The sequence below is a fragment of the Aspergillus oryzae genome, chromosome 4 (genome assembly GCF_000184455.2).
Source record: "Aspergillus oryzae RIB40 DNA, chromosome 4".
In the NCBI taxonomy this organism is placed as follows: Eukaryota; Fungi; Ascomycota; class Eurotiomycetes; order Eurotiales; family Aspergillaceae; genus Aspergillus; species Aspergillus oryzae.
In genome coordinates this window covers 3,048,362-3,063,300 of record NC_036438.1, presented here as the reverse complement: position 1 = coordinate 3,063,300, position 14,939 = coordinate 3,048,362, and the positions used below count along the sequence as shown (strand labels likewise).

General features: G+C 47.0%; 5 protein-coding genes across 5 annotated transcripts; 4 read left to right on the top strand and 1 right to left on the bottom strand.

Moving 5' to 3' along the window:
• Positions 1-817: 817 nt before the first annotated feature.
• On the top strand, positions 818-2,296 carry AO090102000539 (uncharacterized protein; the record flags this gene model as incomplete). Its single annotated transcript, XM_001822642.3, has 1 exon — positions 818-2,296. The coding sequence occupies one exon, from the start codon at positions 818-820 to the stop codon at positions 2,294-2,296; it is 1,479 nt and encodes a 492-aa protein (XP_001822694.1).
• Positions 2,297-2,690: 394 nt separating this feature from the next.
• AO090102000540 (glutamine-dependent NAD(+) synthetase) lies at positions 2,691-5,611 on the bottom strand (the record flags this gene model as incomplete). Its single annotated transcript, XM_023236770.1, is given in 13 exon segments — positions 2,691-2,800; positions 2,859-3,276; positions 3,353-3,395; positions 3,470-3,476; positions 3,521-3,855; positions 3,914-4,326; positions 4,378-4,542; positions 4,595-4,708; positions 4,727-5,013; positions 5,079-5,137; positions 5,185-5,335; positions 5,392-5,510; positions 5,583-5,611. 13 exon segments carry the CDS (start codon positions 5,609-5,611, stop codon positions 2,691-2,693), a joined length of 2,250 nt encoding a protein of 749 aa, XP_023091865.1.
• Positions 5,612-6,074: 463 nt separating this feature from the next.
• Positions 6,075-7,429, top strand: AO090102000541 (NAD(+) diphosphatase; the record flags this gene model as incomplete). Its single annotated transcript, XM_001822644.3, has 3 exons — positions 6,075-6,171; positions 6,223-6,669; positions 6,723-7,429. 3 exons carry the CDS (start codon positions 6,075-6,077, stop codon positions 7,427-7,429), a joined length of 1,251 nt encoding a protein of 416 aa, XP_001822696.1.
• Positions 7,430-9,235: 1,806 nt separating this feature from the next.
• Positions 9,236-10,093, top strand: AO090102000542 (uncharacterized protein; the record flags this gene model as incomplete). The annotated part of the gene is made up of 3 exons (XM_023236769.1): positions 9,236-9,636; positions 9,685-9,978; positions 10,036-10,093. 3 exons carry the CDS (start codon positions 9,236-9,238, stop codon positions 10,091-10,093), a joined length of 753 nt encoding a protein of 250 aa, XP_023091866.1.
• A 2,598-nt stretch (positions 10,094-12,691) lies between these two features.
• Positions 12,692-14,219, top strand: AO090102000543 (putative flavin dependent monooxygenase; the record flags this gene model as incomplete). The annotated part of the gene is made up of 2 exons (XM_001822646.3): positions 12,692-12,762; positions 12,824-14,219. The coding sequence occupies 2 exons, from the start codon at positions 12,692-12,694 to the stop codon at positions 14,217-14,219; spliced, it is 1,467 nt and encodes a 488-aa protein (XP_001822698.1).
• Positions 14,220-14,939: the final 720 nt, after the last annotated feature.

The following is a 14,939-nucleotide window of genomic DNA, read 5'->3' as shown; positions in this document are numbered from 1 at the left end:
GAATATTTATTTTCTCTATATTAAAGCAATTCTTATCTTTTAGTTTTTATTAAATAAGCTAAAACTCGCTTAAGAGACGTTTAATAAAATAATATATCTAGTTTTTATTAACTATATAAAGTGGCCCGTCGATTATATTTTATTATAGTATCTAGTTAGTACTCTACTTAATTATTCCAGCTATAGAAGAATAATATAGATTATTAAATTAATAAATCTAATAAATTAGCGCCTTTTCTTATATATTATTAAGGATTTTAATTAAGATAGAATATATACTTTAAGTCGCTCGGTCTTAAATATATACTTAGAGTTAATAATAAAAAATATTAAATTAACGCGCTAACGCAAAAATATTTAGTTTTTTTTAGCTTTAAATAGCTATACAGATATCTAAGATTTATTTCTCAATATTAGAATAGAAATCAGGTATTGTAGTAGTAGATAAAATCTTTAAATAACTTTAAATTTTATATTAATATAGGATTTTGCGTTGAGATAAGGCAGACCAACACGCCGAAGGGCGGGTGGGTCTGCTGACTTAAGAGACGGCTAGTAGTCGAGGGAAAAAGCATTTGCCATGTTTGCAGCCATCACGTGGTGATTGTGGATGAGCAGGTGGGGCGATAAATCCCCAACAGCTTCATCGATCACCACGCTAACGCTTATTTTAGTCTCATACATTCCCCCATCCTCTTTCTTCCCTTTCCATCTGAAATCTCATCCTGATCGAAATCAACTGGAACCATTTGACCTGTCTCTTGTTCTGATCAGATTGTCCCCCTTCCGAGACCCTTCTGCTGGGGAGGAACCAGCCATGGCAGGCGACGACAATTCAAACCGCAATAGAGATTCTTCCGCCCAGAGCTCTCAACTATGGCCCGATGATGACAACCCGTTCGTTGCTTTCCGTCGCTTTGCCGACGAACAGATTTCCTCCATGTTACAGTCAGTAACGGGGCTGCCGTCTATGGTCACGGCCCCGCCACCCGATCATTGGTCTATTTTCTCAGACGACAGATACTACAAAGACGCGTATACTCGCCAAAGACGAAGCGGTGACGGCAACGAAGGAGACCATTATGCAGGCTCAGAAACTGGCGCATCAGCCGAGTCGACTGATAATCCACCATCGAAGTCGCGCTGGCCAGGATCAGATGATCCTTGGCAGTCCCATCGTACCAGAAGACAGACTCTGCCTCACGACTCCTTCGATATCGACTTCTTTTTCGATTCCTTTTTCGACAGGTTCTGGTTCGATGATCGTGTTTCTTCCCGTTTCTTCCATCCGTACAATAGGCCCCTGTTCTCGAGCATGATAAACGATGAATCTCCGGCCTGGCCTGTTACCTACCTCATGTTCAGCCCTTACTCCCCTCTGCATTTGGAGCGTCAGGCACAATATCGGTCCAGTCGTGAGCGTGGAGTATTCTCGTCTCTCATGTCTACTCTGAACCTTTCTGCTGAAAATGATCCCACAGAGCCCCAGTGGCGGGAGGCTTTTGAGGATCTTTTGCGACTTGAAAACGGAAAACCTATGCTTGACAGGGACCCTGCAGACATCAGCAAGAGGGAATCGGGGAAGGACTGGCTGCAGGGGCTGGTCAAACGTGGTAGTCTTGGGGATCGTTTCAAGTACATCTCTGGAACAGAAGGCCGACCATGGTCGACTATTACGTTCGATAGTCCAAAGAGCACAGAAGATGGCCGCAGTCTGGCTGAGGAGGAAGCCTCGACTAATAGCACAAAGGCGGAAATTAGTTGGGGTGACGCTGAGACTGAGTCAGTAACAGAGCTAGATATGTACGACCGTTTCCTTGCGGACATTGAAGCTCGTGAGCGGGAGTTTTTCAAGGATGCACACGAAAGCCCTCTCCTGCGCCTTCTTCTTGAAGATAGATACAGAACCCCAGATAACAGAGTATCATCACGGAAAGCAAACTGGGTTGAAGATACAGAAAGCAGCCTAGACCAGGTGTCTGGCGAACACCAGAAGACTGTTTCAGAGACAGACTCAAAACCGTCCACCAATACCTCTCCTGTGGAGACCAACCACTCGGTGGCGGAGAACAAACACTACGTCATATCCACCAAAACTTCAACAGAGCGTATCCGGCTTCCTGATGGATCGATTCAGACAAAGACCCTAAAGACTCAGCAGTTCGCAGATGGCCGGGAAGAGAGCAATGAATCTATCGAGGTGGTCAATCCTCTGCAGGTCAATCGGGAACCCACTAATCCGGAGGGAGCTCCGTCTGATGAAAAACCGAGCGGCTGGTTCTGGAAGGGTGAATAGGTCGAGAGATCTTAGATTTTCATCATTCCTTTCCTCTGATTATGCTTTCTTTCACACTACTCTCCTTTACTCACCCGCCTTTTATTCCTTTTCTATGTCTTGTCTGCTTAGCGCTGCGTTTTCCCAGTTGGCGTCTTATGAACTGTTCCTATTCCAATTTCCCACATAACCTTTTTCAAAATAACTCCCCTAGCAAACATTATGCTAGTCTCATATATTCAACTCTTATGCCGTGTACTGGTTACCTGGCTATGCTAAGTGGTCTTTTCAAGGGGCAATATCTTCCAGATCTTACACATCTCAACTAATGTTCCATGGCATGTATCTCTTAGTATTTATTCCTTAAAAACACACATGACCGCGTTCAGATTACTGGTAGCTAAGCTAAATCCATCTAGTCTGCCTTGACGTTCTTCTTCTGTGCTTTTCCAGCAGTCCACCCTTTTGATTCCCAGTACTTGACACTGTCTTCCATCTTCTTGTATGCCCATGTAAAAGAGGGGTCTAGTGGCGCATTAGCAGGCTTTAGAAATTGTCAACTCAACTGCCCAAGACTACTTACACAAGAACTGTCGGAGGTCATGCCTGTTATCATCAGGAGAGTACTGTTCCGCATGATAACTAGGGGTAAGTACGGTCATCTTATGACGGTTAATGGCATAATTGTAGAAGAAATGACGGGTTTTCTCATATATCTCGCGCGGGCTGTACTCATTACCCCACACATGGAGCAATCTTTCGTACATGGACCAAGGTCCTAGTTTCGCGATCTTACGCAGGTAGCCGAAAGTGGACAACTCAGCGTACGTTACACCCATGTCCGCTTCGTCTGACTGGACGTACGTGGATGTTATCGGTTCCAGCTCGGCAGTTGGGGTGGCATTCAGGAATTCGTGAAGAATAGGCAATTCAAACGAATCCCGAGACCAGGCGATGAATTTCTTCAAGTCGACTTTGCTGATAGAGCCAATTGGGTTCAACTAGTTTAGGTTTTACTGTTAGCATCAAATTGCCCCGTATGAAGAGCGCCAGGCAAGAGAAAGGGCTAAGGCATACATCTGCGCTACTGGCATCGTATTTAGTTAAATAGCCACGCAAACTGTGTATTCCGGTCAGTATTGAACAAATCCTATACATGAGTACTTGGGGCTAAAGGGGTGAAGTTGTATATACCATTCTGCTGACAGTTAGCGAAATCCAGTATGTTTAGGAGAGACCACTTACCATCTACATTTGATGATGCCAGGACAAGCAGTCCGCCTCCACCTGGTCGCTGCCGGACTGTAGGAAGCAAGGATGCAAACAAGTACGAAAGCACCATTCTTAAGCGGGCTTGAACGTTCTGTAGCGCTTGATTTTCTGCCCGACTACCACCATGAACCTTGAACTTAGGCTGGAAGTTGGTAACCATCGTGAACAAATTCGTCAAGGAAGTCACAACTGTATCAAAGTTGAAGTCGACATGATAAGATCCAATGTCGGTTGAAAGCCTCTTTGACCGGTCCCTTGTCTCCTTACTGGAATTTTGGGTGCCCATATAGCTGGTGTGGAAGATGCGGCTAAGAGAGAATTAGCATGCTTGGTTAGAGGCTAGAAGTTCGGCAAGTCCAGTCTTACTTGCACACTTCTTGACTCGTAGTAGGAAGCCAGGTGGAATCCGCAGGCTCAGCGCACAGCCTGCGGACATCTTTGATAACCTGCTCATTTCCTTCTGACACTGCCTTGATGACTTCTCTACACATCGAATGTACAATAATGGCAGTAGCACAACTGTCAATACCACCACTGAGCGGAAGGAAGAATCCAGCGGCACCACTCCTTCGGAGGTAATCCCAAAGCCAACAAGCTGGACCGAGTGCAACTTCTTCTTCAGGAGCGTGGTAGCGGGGCGCAATGGCCTCAGATGGGGCAAGGCCGGGATCAGCTTCTTCGTTTTGACGAGAGAGCCTCATATCGAGGTCAAGACGAACAAATGGTGTTTGTTTGCTGGCTTGCATACCACGACTAGCACTAGAACGATACGTCCGGACCTATACGAAGTTAGCTTTTGGCTACAAGAGCCAGAACTTTGGGGACCGGACTTCTTCTATATCGACTGTAGCCGTAACAACCTCGACATCATTCAAGGAAAATTGAGACCCCTGGGCCACAATATTGCCATTGACGACGATCATTGCGCAGCCATCGTAATACAGTCTATCACCATCGCAGCCTTGCTGGTTCGCATATAGATAAATGCCTCCACTCTAAAAGGCCGTCAGCCTACGGAATTAATACTATCTTTGTGGGTAACTTCACCAGTTTCGTAGCCTGCGTAACCAAGTTGATACGGGTGTCAAGCTTCCTTAACTCGTGATGGCTTCCTGACGAATTGGAAATGATCTCCACACCTATCGGAGAGGTCAGTGGTCTCTACCAGAATAGAGCTACATCTTGCAATGATGGCCATACCGGCAAGACCATAAGGAATATGAGGCCTACATATATGTTAGCATGATAGTCACAATTACGTAGTTGAAGTGCGTACCCATTAGGAGTGAATAGCTCTTCGCATGTCTCTAAACCTAGACAAGTATCTCTTGTGCTGATGACTGCGTCTCCGAAAGGAACTTTATACTGGCCTGTTATTTTACCAACGATTGATTCAAGATAGTAATCTTCAATCTCTTGGGGGCGCTGCCATGGAGTAAAATACCGCATTTCTCTATAGTTTCCATCTGATTAACTCACAAACGTTAGCAAAGAACAAGACGAACTGTGTTGGGATAAGGTATGAACAAACCATTCGCAAGCCACATCTTCGGGCGAATCAGAATGATCTTGCGGTTATAAAAGATCACGCTTGGAAATATTAGCAAGACCCTGTTTACAAGTTGAAAATCACCCACCGGCAATTGTATCGCACATTCCTATGCCGAACAGGCATACCTACGTCCACCACAATGTCTTGACAGTCAGCGTGGTCAATGATACGAGCCAGCATCTCCCACGAATGGAGGAACGTATCGCCCTCGAGGAATCCATCAAGAACACCATATCCTAAATAAACGTATCAATGAATCGAACTTTGTAGTCATGGTCAATATTCATGTTACCGGTGATTTCTAGTTCAGGACCGACGCGTAGAGTAGCTCCAGCTTTCTTAGCCTGACGGATACTCTCAATAATTCGTTCGCAGTTGCCTTCAAAATCAAGGGCCCATTGGTTAAGGGAGCTGACAGGTAAGACAAATTAGCGCAACCTTGTAAGTAGATGGCGCAAGGAATTGCTCGAATGTAGTACCTACCATGTTGCAAGAGTGACAAGGTGGCCCATGTTGAATGAATGGGGACAATCTCAATTAGTGACCAATTTCCGATCTCTAGATCCCGAACCCGTATCTTGTCAGCAAATCGTTCAAAGCGCACACAAGAGACAAGTTCATGCGCGCTTTCCCGGCGATAAGAATTGAATTGGAGATGGACGACAATGATGCAGGTCACGTGTGTGGGGAGCTTCCCCCTCGTACCCCGCTGTGGTTTTTGTATTACCGGAGCATTCATAGTAAAGATCTCTGAAATGCATGCGGTGATAGTATCCGGAATACGTCATTTGCCGGCGTGTTGATCCTCGGATAAGTTATGAGAAGCAGCTGATTAATCACTGGTTATCAGGGCGTCTACATTTGCGCTTGCGATTTCTACTCTGCTTGCCCCCTCTTTTGGCATTCTACATAGTTACCGGTATAGATTTTTCACCCCAATCCGCTCACTGATCTGATTCGTGCATAAGATTCATTATGACCAGTCACCCCCAGATTCCAACTCCTGCCCATACGCAAGCTGAGTCAATGCTCTCTCGACAATTTGGGAGAGAAACCGTAAATTACTTCTCCAGTAGGCCACCGGCTCTGACTAAACAGTCCGTTTCGATACTAATATTACTAGGCTCGCCTCTAAATCGGCTCTCGTTCCTACGGACCGAGCATGCTTTCCTTTCGGCAGCTATCAAACATCCTTCCACCCGCTTCGTACTTCTGAAGGACCTTGCACCCCTTACAAAGTCTCCTTCGGAATTGTATTATGCTCACTATACTGAAGTCGAAAAGCTTGTTCCTGAGACGATTTATGATAAGACAGAAGAGGAGACAATCAAGGAATATGACTCACGGAAAACCACCGCGCAGCTAATCTTCCTTGGACTGGACGAGAGCCGTAAGCAAGATGGGCTCGCTTGGAAGATCTATACCGGTGCACCTTTCTTTGCTCTTGACGTAACCCCAAAGGGGGATGAAGAGCAACAGACCAATTCCAAAGCTGTGATTAGCGCCATGGAGGAAAAGGGGTTGAGCTTCTTCCAGTCGAGAGTGGTCATGACCTTTTCAGCTGACGAAGGTAAGCTTTGCTGAAATCTAGAGAGCAGACTTCGTTTACTCACCGCATCCAAGCTGCCATTTATGCCCAGTCCCGCGCTCTCATGGATTGGAATAACCGTAATAGCTTCTGTGGCACTTGCGGCCATCCGACGCTCTCTGTAAATTCCGGTACCAAGCGTGCCTGTCCACCTACAGACGTTGCCCGTGTCGCGGAGGGAAAACCAGCCGAACGACCTGCCTGCAACACGCGCACTACTCTTTCCAATCTCTCCTTTCCACGTACCGATCCAACAATCATTGTGGCCGTTCTTTCAACCGATGCCAAGCGGGTTCTGCTTGGTCGCTCAAAACGCTATCCGCCCAACTGGTATTCAACCCTTGCCGGTTTCATTGAACCAGCAGAGTCGGTTGAAGACGCTGTCCGGAGGGAGGTGTGGGAAGAGGCGGGTGTCACTCTTTCCCGTGTCATTATTCACTCATCTCAACCTTGGCCCTACCCAGCAAATCTCATGATTGGAGCAATCGCACAGGTTAGTGATCCTGCTCATGAAACGATCAACCTAAGCCACGATCCTGAGCTGGAAGATGCGAAATGGTTTGACGTCGAGGAAGTCGAGGAGGCTTTGAGAATAGGTGTAAGTGCGCTGGGTGATAAGGCTGGTCCGGAGTACAAAGAGGGAGGGTTGAGACTTCCGCCGCCAACTGCTATCGCGAATCAACTGATCAGAGCAGCTATCAACATGGATCTCTTGGCAGGAGACAAGACTTCAAAAATGTAGACGTTAAGTTCTTTAAGCTTCCGCAGCCTGTCTGGTTTGCGTTTTGAATATCATAGACTACAGCATAGAGAGACTTGCTTCAAATGTGATGATTGGTGAGTACCATCTTCTTGGGGCCATGCAAAGATCGTAGACAAAAATTGTGTCGTTCATTTTTCAGTCCAAGACCTAGACTGGTGAACTCGTCATGAAGGCTTATATACAAAAATCAAAAATAAAGAGTCAAACAACCCATCGAGTGTGAAGGATCTAATCTGGTACCCAAGTTTTCCTCACAAATTGGCATAAACGGTTCCGTCTCGCAGTTCGTGTATACTCTCTTTTCCAGACGGTGAGCCAACCTCGGTGTATCTCCTTCCATCTCTCAACTCATGAATTGTTATTCTCCGATGGGACTTTTTGCCCCGCCGCGAGCCCCGACTCGAGAAAGACGATTCTCCGCGTGCGTCGCGCAGTGTCGACTCGATGCTCCCTGAATCGCTAAGTGCAGCGCTGCTAGTGGGTGTCCCTTCTCTACTTTCCCTGTTTATGGAGGCTTGTAGCTGGTTATCTGCCACCATGGCCATACCAGTCTCTTGGTACCATTGGCGCAGATCAGTGGCGCAGGCTTCCTCTTCGCTCCCGTATTCAATTGGGGGGTCATGAGTCAGTGCTTTATCATCTAAGCCTTTGAAAACAGCCCAGGCACTGGTGTCAAGGCTGATAAGCATTATGGAGCGATTGAAACTCTTGACTCTGAAGTTGCGTAACAAGACAGCGTTCCCCTCTTCCACTGAGGGAAGTGCTACTTTGGAAGGTCGGAAAATCTGCGCATAGAGAGTGGTTCCAGCCATAGATTGATCAGTGAGTTGAAGGGTTAAGATAAAATCCTTCTTTCCTGATGCCGCTCGGAACACAGGTTGGACTTCCGACACAACAGATATGGTATCTACCAATGCATTGTAGTGATCGACAAGAGTGGCCAACGGAGCAAGATAGGAGAGTTGGCTGTGCAGGCCGGGATAATGGCGGTCTATTCCAATGAGGTGGACTTCGTCTAGATCTCCAACGGATTCATCATCTGAATAAAGCTCATCTGCTTGGGCTGGGTCTCCACTGAAAGACGCTGGCGTTCCCACATCTCCATCCGCAGAAAATTCCTCGAGTTCATGCTCTCCCTCCCGCTGGGGAGGGACGAGACGTGCTTCATGCTCAACGTCTTCAGCGACATTGAGATGTCGTTCCGCTGGCGCAATTGTCCCAATTTGAATCGCTGGTGGCATTTGGCCTTGGGATTGTACAGTTGTTTTTCTTTGTACGTGTTCAGATGTAGGAAGTATCCCAGTAGTAGTGAAATCCACAGAGGGTTGATCAACTTCTGCGAGTTGAGTATCCATTGGTATCAAATGCTGCAATTGCGGAGACTTTTCTGAAACAGCCTCACGGGAATCGTGCGATGCTTGTGAAGATGAAGTACCGTCAAGAAACAAACCTTGATCAATATCTTGAACAACCTCAGGTATCTTTGCGGGAACCTCAGGCCTAGGCTCAGCATAAATATAATCTGAACGATGCTCTTCTTCCACGTCTTTGTTTGCTTGTTCTTCAGCAAGGCCAATGTTTTGCAACTCCGGGTCGATCACTGTCTCAAATTCGTGTAAAGTAGTTCTAGAGTCGGAATGAGGATCTTGAGCGGATGCCATGGTACATGCGTGATAATCAAGATTTCTCTGCTCAGAATCATGAAATGGGGCCCTAATTGTATGTCCCAATTGGTAATGCTGAGGCGTTGGTTCATCAGTATCGGAACCCGCATCCCTAATATCCATGGGCTGTGATACTGACACCTGGCCCCTTTTGGTTTCGGGTTGTTCTTTCATTACTTCGTTGTCAGCTTGGTATTCCTCATGTGCATCAACCGAGTCCTCATCCACCTGCTCGCTCCTCGTACTTCCATTGTCAGAGAGCTCGTCTACAGCATGCCCGGCTCTTTGCTGTTCGCCATTCGCTCGTCCACGTTCATCCTCCATCATCTCTCCTCCAGTCTCATCTAACAGCTGCTCATCTTCCGAGTTTTCATCAGACCAATTTTCGTCCTCTTCATCCTCTGAGCTTTCTGAGTTATCTGAACGTCTTGATCTTAGGGAGCCCTCTTCGGAAGCAGATGTTTCAGGTTCGGATGACTCAATCTCCTGTGTACTGGCTTCATCTCTTGACGTGGTCATGGGGTAAGCCTGGGAAGCAGGCGTGGCTTCATCTTCGCTGTCACTGTCTAGAACGATGACTTCCGGGTGCACATTCTTCATGGCAGGTGGCTGGGTAGGCGTATCAATACTCATTTGGTCCGATACGATCTCAGATTCAGCACCATCACCGTATTCATCTTCGTACATATCCTCGGCTTCTTCGCCTTCTTCCTGTTCTCCGTCTTCCTCTTCTTCTTTTTCTTCTTCTTCTTCTTCTTCTTCTTCCTCCTCCTCCTCCTCTTCTTCGTACCATCCCTCTTCATCATCCCATTCAGCTTCTAAGTCGTCCCTTTCCATCTCCTCGTTGTCTGCATCTCCTTCCCTGTCTGTTTCTTTAATCCCTTGAGCTTGTTCTTCCTCCAGTTCTTCTTCCTCTTCTAGCTCTTCTTTAGATTCACCTTCACTTTCTTTCCTTTCCCATTTATTCTCTCCTTCATGAGCAACTCCCGTTGGATGCTCACGATCCGTTTCTGGGGTGTAGGTCTCGCTTTGAGTCGCCAAGTCATGATAGTGCCCCGATCTTTCCAGTGCCTCTGTATCCTCTTCTCCGCTTCCATCGGTGCCATATTCAACCACCTTGGCTACACCACTTGCCCGTGTGTCCCCAGGAACAAGACTTTTACTGGTACGTGTAAATCTATGGCCATTATCTTCCAGATTGTCCTCCTTAACCACTTCTTGCTCCTGATGGGTTTCTCCTTTGTCTTTTTCGGATTCAGCCTTCATCTGAGCTTCAATGCACGTCTCGTCAAGCTCAAATTCATTTCCTACTCTGTTAGGACTTCTCAACTGATCAGTATCTCCCAGATGTCCATCAAGTCTCCCCGTATCCTTCTCAGATATGTGCGGGGTAAATTGGTGGACTTGGGCAGGTTCAGCGGCTGCTTTCGAGTCTTCGTCAGGTAATAGCCCTTCTAACCCAGTATTAGCCATCGTATGTGGCTGGCTTGTAGCTTTGAGGGTAATCTTCGTGGAATTTGACTCCGATGTGAATTCGGGAACACCAATTGCGCGATCTTCTGTTCCTGAAGTAATGACTGTCTCTTTACATTCCGGTGTCTGCGAAGTATCCGGCTGCGCACCAGGTATTTCATTCTCTAAATCTGTCACCTCCCGGGATAAGGTTGTGGGTATCTGGCTGGTGTGAGAATGCGCCGTGGCTGCGGCTGGTGTGAAATATCCCTGTGGACTGTTTGACATAGTAACGAGCGGCGAAGGAACGGGGAGTCCGGGGGAGGGAATAGGGTGTAGCCGAGGAGTCTCTATCGGAAGGTGGCCAGAACAATTTAGAACACCCCGTTTGCGCGAGAACTCGGCTATTCCAGAAATACCATGTGGAGGAAGCCTTATCCCGTCTGCGGTCTGAGCGATATGTCGTTCCGGACTGGTCCTAGAAGATGCCAGCGAAGCATTTTCCATCGCAACATCAGCCTCCGAAGCTGGAACAGTAAGGGATACCTCCTCCGAGTCTATTCCAGTGTTTTTAATTTTAGTGGCATCCGGTGGCCTCTCCTCTGTTTCGGAGAGGCCGTCCGGGCCAGGCTCTGGTTCACTTCCCCAATCTTCATCGAAAATATGAGTCCAGTCCGGGACTTCGCCCCTTTCACCCGGGCTTTCGGGTTCGTCGATTACTCGCCACTCGCTGCTTCGCATGCTAAACCTAGGGCGTTTTCTTCCTTTTCCGGGAACAAACCCATCCTCCTCGGCGAATTGGTCCAACACTGAATCGGCCAGGCCTCCTAAGGCTGTGCGCGATCGCCCTAGAAAGGCTGGTGACTGCCATGAGCTCAACCCATCAATCAAAAGATTTCTATCAGAACGATCGTAGCCCTTGGCAATGGGGGTGGCCGGTGGCGCATCTGTAGTATCATTCGGTGAGGGGGTAGGAGGGTCAACTTTCACAGTCGACAAATGATTCAATGAGCGCCATATCTGGATATCTAGTCAGTGAGATCACCACATTTTCTTGAGAACTTCTCAGTCGCAGTACCTCGAGAAACACACGATCATCGAAGTGCATATCCCATGCCACGCTTCTGCCAGGGGTTCCAGGCGCTGTCACATTATCCGACAACCTTGCTCCATTCAGACTTAAATAAACAGAATCGCCGATTCCAATATGAGATTGAGCCACACTTTCTGCGATGTGCCCGTGGAAAACTGCCTTTACTTGTCCATTTGAGTGACGCAGGCGAAAGTCTGGCTCTGCTAATAAGAGACTGAGGGATTTTGTCGATGATGAATAAGGCCACAAAAGAGTAACGGATGCATGGATAGAGCTCTCGGAGAAGTGTTCAAGTGATGGAGAAAGCTGCGCGATAGGGATGCGACTCGCACGTAAGGGCTCGGAGGTTGGAAACTGCTCGTTAGCATCCATCACTGCAGCTGCTAATGGATTTACACCTTTGGTATAGCATCACTGATGACTACTGCATTGCCTGCAACCAATGCTAAGTGACCTGACAGATGTGTGTTCGCAGTAAAGATAGAGGTAGTTTTGTTTAGCGATAGCTTGTGTTCAAAAGGCGGCAGGAGCAAAGCACGGGTGACTTCACCTGACAATCTGGAGCTTGCGGAACAGTATTGGAGCTGTAATATTACGTAGGGCGTTCATGGCCGCGGTAGTCATAGGAAGAGAAGTTTGTGTAATTCATGTAACCGCATGAACATAGTTACACAACTCAATAAGTCTTTGATTTTATGAAAAAAAAAAAAAAAAAAAAAAAAAAAAAAAAAAAAAAAAAAAAAAAAAAAAAAAATTTCTAAGCCGATCAATAAAAGTTTATGAATCATTGTGAAGAAATCTTATTTCCTTCCATTCCAAACCCTGGTTTATACCAAAGTTTACGATGTTATCCGAGGCCCCATGCTGTACAGTAACCTAAGGTGGTAAATGTTACTAGTAGTAGATCACGACATTGCCCGGCGGGGTGATTTAACTCCATAACAGAAAACAGATCATCTGATCACCAACTGAGCTACATCGAGTAACTAAAATCCTGACGCCAAACTTCATTGCTGTTAATGGACGTTCGGCATGACGATCTCAAAGCAAATCCGCCGGGTGGCTGTTATCGGTGCAGGGCCGTCAGGCCTATCTGCTGTGAAGTATGAAGCAAATCTTGAGTGCCATACTCACCCTGAGACTGTCTCACTCACGATTCATCAGGTATCTTCTTGCAGAGAAGGCTTTCACCAAGATTGATGTTTTTGAGAAGAGAAGTGCTGTCGGTGGGGTATGGAATTATACTCCACCAGCTCTCAAACAGAGCACATTGGTGCCTGTGCCGCAACTTGACCCGAACGAACCTGGCGATGAACCGATATGGCATCCCACAGCAGACATCCAGGGGCCACTAGAGCCAGCTTTTATATCGCCCATTTATAGTACATTAGATACCAACATTCCAAAGGAATTAATGGCCTACGGGGACAAGCCATTTCCCCCTGACGCCCAAGTATTGCCGAAGTACTCTACAGTGAAGGAGTATCTGGACGAGTACGCAGAAAATGTGCAAGACTATATTCACCTTGACACCCAAGTTGTGAATATCAAGTCTGGTGATTCCGGGGCAGATGCTTGGGCTGTAACAACGAAGAATTTGCGAACCGGGGTCGGCAGGACCGATACATATGATGCTGTGGTTGTGGCTAGTGGGCATTATGATGTTCCGTACACTCCAGATATACCGGGTATCAAAATCTGGAATGAGACTTATCCGGGCATTATTTCCCACGCCAAGTTGTATGACTCACCTGAACCTTTCCGCGGAAAGAAGGTGATCATTGTAGGAGGTTCTGCATCAGGAATCGATATTGGCAGCCAAATAAACAGACTGAGCCAGGGCGAAGTGCTCGCGTCCCAGCGAACAGAGTCATACTTGATGCCGTCCAACGCCACAGACAAGGATTATGTCCCAGAAATTGTGGAGTTCTTACCACCAACCGAATACAAAAGGGCGGTTCGCTTCGCTGATGGTAGGATTGAGAATGACATTGATGCAATTGTGTTCTGCACTGGCTACCTGTACTCTTTCCCCTTTCTATCGTCACTGGACCCTCCTGTTATTACGGATGGCCGGAGGGTGCTGAACACCTACCAACATCTGTTCTATATCCACAACCCCACGCTCGTTTTCCCTGTTCTGCCCCAGAGGGTAATACCTTTGCCCTTGTCCGAGAATCAGGCTGCTGTCTTCGCTCGTGTCTGGTCTGGACGACTTACTCTACCAGACGCAGCTGAAATGAAGGCCTGGGAGGATGACACTGTCATTAAAAAGGGGAATGGAACAGCATTCCACCTTCTACATTTTCCATTGGACGCGGACTATATGAATCTACTATACAAATGGGCAGGCAGTGCTGAACCGCGCCAAGGGTTGCCCGACAACGGAAACGGTAAACAAGGCAACTACTGGGGGGAGAGGGAGAGATGGATGCGACAGCTGTTTCCTGAGATAAGAAGAACGTTTATTGGAAAAGGAGATGAGCGACACAAATTCAAAAGCATCGAGCAGCTGGGCTACGATTTTGAGAAATTTAGAAAAGAGCAGGCACATCTCTGAAGTATAGACATTAGATACTAGATACACATTGGTTTTACATACACTGTATTTGTCGACAAAAGTCTGATACCAGGGGTGTCGCAGTCTACCTCCAGGGCATCATTAGAAATAGATGATGAATTTAAGGGCCATATCGAACTCATCTGCGTGATATAGTTAGATTGAGTATTCGGTACCGAGGAAAGAGTGAGCATCCGTCATAGTGGAGTTGGGCACTGATAAGATATCACGTGTCGGCGATCATCCGCGCAGCTATCCCCCGTCGTCCGAGTTCAGACCGAATTTCATACTCCCATTCACTTCTCCGGTTTCTTCATTGTTGCGCTTTGTGTCAGTTACGGCTCACCTCCACAAGCGTTTTATTTCCCAAATAGTCCCCACTTATATCTCTCTTTACTGCGCGCTTACTACATCATCTTCCCACCATGGATTGCTTTACTTCGGCGATGCTCTCGGGACGCGCATAATGTGGCGCAAGCGCAAGATCTCCTCTGCTGTATCAACACATTCATCAGATAAATATAGGAAAAAGAGGTACAAAAATACGCACCCCGTCATAACAAGTGACGAAGAAAACGACAACGAAAGTTCTGCTTTAGCCGAAGACGAATGGTATATCAACTGTATTCTTGACGAAACAGAATCTCAGTATCTTATTGATTGGGAGGGGCCTTGGTCACCTAGTTGGGTAAGCTGAGCACAGTCTAATACACCACCTCA